The sequence below is a fragment of the Ricinus communis genome, chromosome 8 (assembly GCF_019578655.1).
Source record: "Ricinus communis isolate WT05 ecotype wild-type chromosome 8, ASM1957865v1, whole genome shotgun sequence".
In the NCBI taxonomy this organism is placed as follows: Eukaryota; Viridiplantae; Streptophyta; class Magnoliopsida; order Malpighiales; family Euphorbiaceae; genus Ricinus; species Ricinus communis.
In genome coordinates, this window is record NC_063263.1 from 15,858,772 (window position 1) to 15,867,612 (window position 8,841).

An 8,841-nucleotide genomic window follows, 5' to 3' on the forward strand; every position below is an offset into this window, starting at 1 on the left:
CTGCTTATATAGAGGAGATTCTACGTTGTTCAGAACAATAAAGAATATAAATTTGTTGGTGGGTCTCCACCAAATGAGGCAAATTGAAAATGGGAATAGGATGAACAGAATAAAATTGATGCATTGAAAGAATTTTATGCCAATTAATATTGTCCAAATTGGGTTGATATAAATGATGATTGATTCATGTTGACACTACAAATAGGGAAACTCCACCTTATGAAAGAGCAATAACATAAATAATGGTAGACTTGATTTGCCTATGCACTATGATTAGTGAATGTTATATGTAGGATTCATTATTCCAGTAACACTAGATTATGTTTGTAACAATAGATTATGTTTTTCTTTTTCCATTAAAGACTATTAAATAAAAAGACTCTAATTATTAAAAAAATAAACACACACACACACACGGACACAGACACCATATGCAATCAATTATGTTACACTCATTTTTTCGGTTTATAATGTATCTTGTTAGTGTAACTTTTATTTTTTATCATTTTCACTTTTAGTTTATCGAATTAAAATGAAACTAATGATTATTTTAGCATTTTTATCTTGGTTCTCTAATGTTTTAACATTGTTATATACACACACTAACAATATACTTGTGCTAATGCACAATTATTAATAAGTTTATGATATAAATTTTTAGTTTGAAATATCTTATTTTAATAAAAAATATTATTTTATAAAAATAATCTTATTTGATTGTTATTCTATTTTAATAGCACTTAATATTATCATTCTACTTATATAACTTTAAAATTTAACAATTATAAGAAAATAATTAAAAAATTCATTTTATTTTAATAATTCTTGTGCTACTATTTTATTTTAATAAGCTTTTAGTAATATCATTTTATTTACTTGTGCTAATGCACAAAGATTGATAATTTTATGATTTTAATTTTTAGTTTAAAATATCTTATTTTAATTATAAGCATATTATATTATAAGAGAATAATTGTATTTAGCTATATTTTACTTTAATAAGGATTTAATATTATTATTTTACTTTAATAATTTTAAATTTAATAAAAAAATAATTGATATATATAGTAGATTAGTGGCATTATATAATCACTGGTTTTAAATTATATTTAGCTATCATTATATTTTAATAAGCACTTAATTATATTATTTTGTTTGATAGGTATTTGATATTAGATGTATTTAATAATATCATTTTATTTTATTAGTATTTCATGTTATAATAAGTTATTATATAACCACATCAAAGCCACATATATTTTTTATGATGTGGCTTTATAAAATATTGTCAAATGAAGCATCATAAAAAAATTTGGTCTTCTTTATATATATATATATATATTATTAGCAAAACTTTACTACTTCACATTGATTAATAAATGAGTGATATATATAATAAGATTTAATATATTCAAAGTAATCTTGGAAACTCTTTTCTGCCACAATCGTATATAAAGACCCTGAGAGCTTAAGTATTTTATATGTCATTAATTTGACCTTTTGTAGGAATTATTCAAAATAACGTCTGTTTATCATAGAAAAACTTGTTGTTGCTAATCTTCTTCCATCTTAACTATTATTCGAATAAATAGAAGTTATATCTTGATTTAAGTAAGGATAACATTATTCCTCTGCATGCCTATAATATTTTAAAAAGCTCAAAAATTTGAGAGATAGATAAAGAGGGAAGAAGTTTTTGAATAAACCACGCACCTTTATATATATATATATATATATATATATATATATATATATATCAATCCAGTGATGATGCCCTAGAAAAAGAATGAAGCCAATTCTTACGGTAATGAACATAATCACGATTGAAATTTGGACTAACGACATTAAAAATTTAAATTTTTATGTTTTATTACAAATTTGTCTATTTTTTTAAATTTTTACTTAAATGGTCCTATTTTACTAAATGATTGCAATTATAACTAAATTAAAATTTCAGTTAAAATATAGTGACATGTTATTATCTATTATCAGTAACTTACAAGTCACTACCACATATATATACTACTATACACGAGTTACTAAGATCATGCTATAGATGAATATGAAAGTAGATGAATATGAAAGTGAATGACAAATAAAAATTACGAATGAATAAAAAAAATTAAAGATAAAGTCATTTCTTTGCTCATTTTTATCATAATTTTATGTATTTTTTTAAAAGGCAAACAATATTAGTAAAGTAAAAATAAGTTAGTATCTACGGTTAAGGAGATAGTATTCAATTTTGACTGAAATTTTAATTCGACTATAATTACAATCAATTAGCCTAATCATATCATTTAAATAAAAATTTATAAAATTAACTAAATTTATAAAAATATATATATTTAAATCTTTTATGTCAATAAGCCTTAAAATTTTTAAAGAGTCATTGATTTGCGTATAAGACTATTTACTATGTTTTTAGAGCTGGATCTCGTATGAGCAGGCATTTATCTAGGAGTGTTTATTGTATTGACTATCTTTATATAATTTCTATTAAAACGCATATAGTCCACAGTAGTTGCAAGGTGGAAAAGGACTCTCCATTCATTATTATAGAGAAGACCATTAAGATTTTATGATCCGCAGTGGAACTCATTTCAATACTAAAATGTCGGATCAAATCGGTACATATCAAGTAGAAGGGTCAAATCAAAAAATTATCAGAACCACCAAGATTTCCCAATTAGATTGGTAAACTCAAAGCGCCTCATGATACAATTTGCCTGGGATTTTTATTTAGTTAGAGTTTTAAAAGAAATATTTACCATTTCAGCAAAAGAATTTGTAAATATTATATTTTTAGAGTAGTTTGAGAAGAAATATCTATTTTTAGGATGGGTTTTATATAATGTATAAGGGACAAAACTCAAATCTCTTATTAAAAATTATTAATTTTTTAATAGAAATTAATGTAGTTATTAGAGGTTTTTTTTTTAGAAATTTTAGAGAGTATTCTCTTAATTTGTGTAGAAATTTATAATTGTAGAAACTATAGAATTTGTAAGCGATATATTTAATTAGATACTAATTTTTTGTTACAGTATTTTCTTATTTGAAATATACTATAATTGTAGTTAATTAATAATTTTTTTTAATTATACTTTATATAGACAAAATCTGAAAGATAAGTAATTAAATTAAATAACATATAATCAAATTAATTAATGCAAGAAAGAATTTATATATTACTACAAATTATTTAGTATACAAATGCTTTTTTAAAATTTAAAGAAAGAAAATTGTTTGGTATTTATGGATTTTTTTATATATATACATAAAGCTTTATTGTTTGGTATTTATAAAATAATTTGAAAGATTCTTGCAAGGAACAACATACTGTCCGCCCATAAGACTGGTGGACGGCTTGTGAAAAATCTTGTCCTCCTCTATTAGGGTTGGGCACCTTTATTTTTTGGTTCTTTCACCACCTAAAAATCACTCAAAATTTTGGAATTTTACGAACGGAATCGACCCTAAATTGAAAATAGCTTTTAAGAAAAAAAAAATTAAACTGGGAAAATTCCCAATTTGCCTTCTCTAATATTATTAAAAAGAAGGAAAAAGGATGCAAAGAATAACAAACAAATTAATTAGTACCTGCATTTGTATGTCAGGTATTAAATTTTGAAGATCCAATTGATAATTCTCAGTTTAAAATAAGACCATGTCTAATGGGATATGAATATTTTTTACAAAGTCATAGTGGTTTTTAATGCAATATTGGAATTCGCAAGGATCAATCTTCATACCCTTCAAAAAGACTCAGGAGCTCTTTGGTTCATTTTCATTTGGATTTAATTAATTTTGGATTATGAATCTAAAGTTCAATTGAATTTTAAGTGCTTAAGACTTGGTCATAGGAAGAACTGATGAGTTGGTAAATTATAATAATCTTTATTTGTTTTAATCAAATTCAGTGATCAAAATAAAAACAAGCATATGATCCAAAGTCTTCAAATAACTATAGGAAGCAAACTAGATGTTACATGAAAACAAAACAAAAGGATTTTATTTATTCACATACTGCGGTGATTACACAAGAGTAGATCATTTTCTCAGCCAAGCTCTACGGAAGGAACTAATTATTGAAAACGAAGAAGAAGTACAAACAAACACTTCATATTAAATTACCATTATGTTGGTCCATGATATGCCACCACGTTTTACCCAGATGGCGGTGAAAATTTACCCAGAGGAATTTCGTGGTGACCATTTTCTCTATCATTTGAACTGTCAGGATGCTTACTGAAGTCATCCTTGATTAGGTCCCTCAGTTTTTCAGGTTCATGGCTTTCAAAAGCTAAAGCTTTCCTGTTTCCTGCAGCCAAGCAAGATCCAGCTACCACCATCAGGGCAAGAGCAAGCACTAGAAGCCTCATATCTTGCACTCTTTTCTGGCCTTTCCTGAAAACAAAACCAAACAAAATTACACTTATCTTGTCAGAGTATACATAGGAGAATCCACTGATGGACTGCTTTGCATATAAGAATAGATATATATGCCTACCCAAGTAATTGAAGAATGAAATATGACCTATACAGGAAGGACATATCTAAGCTGCTTTTATAGAGGATGTAGGACTTATGTAATTGACAGTAATAATAAAAATTTGGTTTTGGGGTCTCCATTAAATGGAGGTGATCAAGTGGATCGATCTCATAATTGATATTGTTTGGGAATTTTTCTAATTTTATGATAATTTATCTTTCCTACCATGATTTAAAATACATTGGTACAGTGATTAAAAACATTTCATAGTATGCACAGGAGCTGATGTTTCAAACCTTAATATATCACTCCAAAGAAAGAAAAGAAGAAAGAAAAAGAATTGAAAAAAAATGCTAATTTCCCATGTTGATATTTTCTTTTCTACTTATTGAAAACTCAAGACCTCCAGTCTGATTTTTAAGGAAAAATAAATGAAATTTTTTTATTTTTAAAATATTTTAAAATCAACAAAATGAATATCAATTTTATTCTGTAAATATAACGAATAAAACTTTAATATATAAATTAGGAAGCTAGTTTCTTTGCATTTAAAATGGATGGAGGTGGAGAAATTTGGTCAATATTGGGGAGATTTCATCTCCATGTTGGAATGAACAAAATGATGGCAGTGAGAGAAGATGTTTCATGTATATTTTAAAAAAGTTGGCACTATAAATAGGAAAACTCCACCTTAAAATACTGGGTAAGAATGTGGCTAAAGCATAGGTATATAGAGTGATTGCTGTAGAGGCTGCTGATGCGTAATATGGCTGAGCCTCGAGTACTAATCCAATATCACTCTCCAACTAACTTTACACTCATCCTTCACCTCCAGGCATCCAGCATAATTCTACCCAGTCAACCATATGGAAGAATACATTCTTTTTTTTAACACAGTTTTATACACTGTAATAAATAAATAAATAAATAACATGTAATTCACAGCTCAATTTGGATGCTGGATAATTGTTGTGCATTTTAATTGTTTCTTTAATTTGTTTGTTTATTAATCCCTATTAAGCTGGAGTCACATAATAAAGAATAATTATCTTTTTAATAATAAATACTTTGTAGGAAGACTTTTATTTTTAAGAACAAATAATTTAATTTTAACTAGCACTTTAATTATTTAATATTAATAAATATATATCATGCATCCATCAACTTATTTGTTTTACTTTTTTTCAGGCATCCGATTACGGTGGCATATAAATACTATTCAAGCTATGTCACTAGTCTCAAATTATAAGTACCAAATTCTAGGTTGAGCTATTCACAATGTAGTTCCTTTTATCATGTCATTTACTTTCTAGCTTAAACCCCAAGCCTCTCTCTTGGCTCTCTCCACTTTCTAAGAACCAGTTTCGTTAAGAGTGACTCTTGGCCTTTTTGGCTTGAAAATCATTTACTCCACCTTTTCGTATTAATAAATATTTTATACCCATAAATCTAAGGTTGATAGAGGTGGTAATTTAGTTTCAGATGTAGTTTATCGTAATTTACAGTACAATCACCACCTCTATTGATTGTTCATACGGTCGTATAGCTTTTGTTTCCGTTTAGGAGGTTTTTACCATTTTTCTTTTATGGAGGTAAATAATTCTCTCCTTAAGAAACTAATGAAGAAGTAAAATTTAATTTTTAATAATTAAACTTGCTTGATAATATGAATGAAATCGATTTGTAATTGAGTATAGGCAATAATGAGACCAGATTTTCCTATCAAATTGTAATTTATAACTGTTTTATTGACACGGTTGAAATTTAATAGAAAAAAAAAATTATTATGAAAAATTTACACACAGTTAGTTGTTTATTTGTGCATTTACATGATATTATTATTATTTTAATTATAAAATTAAATTTATAGATATAATTTAATAAAATTTAAAAAAAAAAAAAAAAAAAAAAAAAAAAAAAAGCAAGAGCATAGAAAATTTCTAACCGAGTACTACAGAAAAGGCCACTGAAGCTTGATGATACGGCCCATGCCTCAACCCTTCAAATGAGGCCTAAATACCTTAAAAACGAATTGACATTGCAGCCCCAAGCTCATGAAGGGCTTGGCAACATCAAAAAAACTTGGTCTATGTTATTAATCAAGTATTATGTTATTATCATCACCATATGCTAATTGCCATTAGAATTAATCTAGATACCATAATTCTGTACAGACCAATTACTGGGATTTGCTTTGGTTTCAGTCTTTGTCTCATTGAACAAAAATACATATCAAAGAGAGTAGTGATCTTCATGTTGTTATTATAATTTGGCATGCACACTATAATAGAGGGAAAATTAGTTCAATCTTATACCAGAAAATTATATTTAAGAAAAAAAAAGGGAACAAGACAATCTTATGTTTATTTCCGTATCATGCACATACCTTATAATAAAACAAGAAACAATAATTACAATTTAACCTGTACTTTAAAATACTTAATTAGGAAAGGTACATACAGTAATATATTAATACAGTCTTCAACATCATACATCAAAGAAAACTTGAATATCATATATGCATTTTATAATATATATGTATATATATATATGATGTGGACGATATAGAAGATAAACTCCTCTTTAGTATAATAGGCATCATACTAAATCTTTCATACATGTAAATATAGTTAAGTAGCTCAGTTTTACCCACTGCCACCACCGTTACCGCCATCGCTGCCATAATTGAAGTCCTGCCTAGGGATATAATGGTGGTTCTCGATACTGTTTTTAGGATAACCAGCATTGACATCTTTGTTCTGATCAAGGTGTTGATGCTCTTGTTCATGCATTTCTACTGTGAAAGATTGCACATTTATGGCCAAGCAAGAGCTCATCACCAGCATAGAGATTAGAGCAAACCCTAGAAGCCTCATTCTTGCACTCCCTTGATTGGGTCAGATCAATTTTCGGCTGTTACCCACAAAATAAATTCTAAGAAAATCAAAATCTATGAGAAGTAAGAGATACATATAAAATGGTGACTGTTAATAATTAGAGACGTATATAAATTATCAAAATATCTACGTACACATTAATGTTATTATAGAATCTATACCTACCAGGCTATAGAACCAGAGAACTATAAGAGATTGTATTGGGGGGTGATGGAGGGAGAGGATGGAGAAATTTAACCTATTGTTTTATAGAGAGGTATTTTAGGGTTTAGGTGCTTTTGATACTTTTTCTAATAAAAATATAGTGATGGGATATCCACCAAAATGAGGCAAAATTAAGTGGGATGGCCATACTGTCTCATTCAAATTTCTCTCAACCAATCGAAATGATGAGATTGAGAAATTATCCTTATATTTTTAAATAAAAAAAAAACTATAAGCACTATAAATAGGAAAAATCCACCTTAGTGGTGGATTTAGGTGCAACAAATTAAAAGTCAATAAAGCAGAATGAGGGGGTAAGAGACTATTTTGTTTGCCTTGTGATGTCAAAGCTTTAGTAATTACAAGAAATTCTGATTCAGATGTTTTTTCACAAACTAATAGGGTTTCTGAAGTGGTGTGATTTAAGTGAGACACTTGGATACTCTTTTTTTCTTAAAAAAAAAAGGTTAATTTCGGATCAGATGATAGTTTACAGCTTAATCATTCAATTTTCTTAATGATTTTAATCAAAAGTCAAATTATTGCTATTCTACACTTGCCCTCTATCATCATATTATAGTATGTAAACGTGTATGAATAATGTATCCATATTCCTAAAATAGGAATTTAGTTCTACATAGATCCTCTTTTTTTCTTTGAAAAGAGCTGCATTATTCTTCTTCCATCGATTATTAAGATCAGCAAATTTACAAAATACTTGGCACTATATAATTTCTATTTGATTGAGATAATATAAAATTATTTTTGAAGTTTTTCTCGATAACTTAAATTTATAAATAAATAATTAAAAAATTTAGAATTTAATACTCACTCAGATAAGATAAACATATGTTTGTTCGATCTTCAAACTTAAATATTTAAATAAAAAAATATGCCAGATATATAACAAATTTTTAAAATTTTACTATCTCGGACTTCAGATTTCTCATTAAATAATTATTTTTATTACATATGACTTTAAAAATTTGATACTATTTATTTTGACACATAGATTATGACAAATAGACTTAGAAAGAACTCATTTTCAAAAATTAATTTAAAAAAAAAAAAGGGTGTCCAGTATATAGCTATATATATATATAGCTCAGTAACTAGGTATGGGATAATACAACTTCGAACATTTTCTCTTATACTTAATATGATATGTAAATAGTCAAAATGAAATTTATCGTAGCAGATAAAACACCAACTTTTGATACCATATGATAAATAGATAAAATTTTA

At 26.9% G+C, this 8,841-nt stretch overlaps 1 protein-coding gene across 1 annotated transcript; it reads right to left on the reverse strand.

Annotated features, from left to right (window-relative positions):
• Nucleotides 1-3,988: 3,988 nt before the first annotated feature.
• On the reverse strand, nt 3,989-4,667 carry LOC125370834. Its single transcript, XM_048377699.1, has 2 exons — nt 4,514-4,667; nt 3,989-4,410 (listed from the first exon to the last, which is right to left on the reverse strand). The coding sequence occupies exons 1-2, from the start codon at nt 4,633-4,635 to the stop codon at nt 4,170-4,172; spliced, it is 363 nt and encodes a 120-aa protein (XP_048233656.1). The 5' UTR covers nt 4,636-4,667; the 3' UTR covers nt 3,989-4,169.
• Between the last annotated feature and the right edge of the window lie 4,174 nt (nt 4,668-8,841).

Excerpts from the sequence above, each read along its gene's own strand:
- LOC125370834 (XM_048377699.1), bottom strand. The coding sequence starts at position 4,635 with ATGGAGACCCCAAAACCAAATTTTTATTATTACTGTCAATTACATAAG. Across the intron at positions 4,411-4,513 it reads TTCATTCTTCAATTACTTGG|GAAAGGCCAGAAAAGAGTGC; the intron begins GTAGGCATATAT and ends TTTTGTTTTCAG.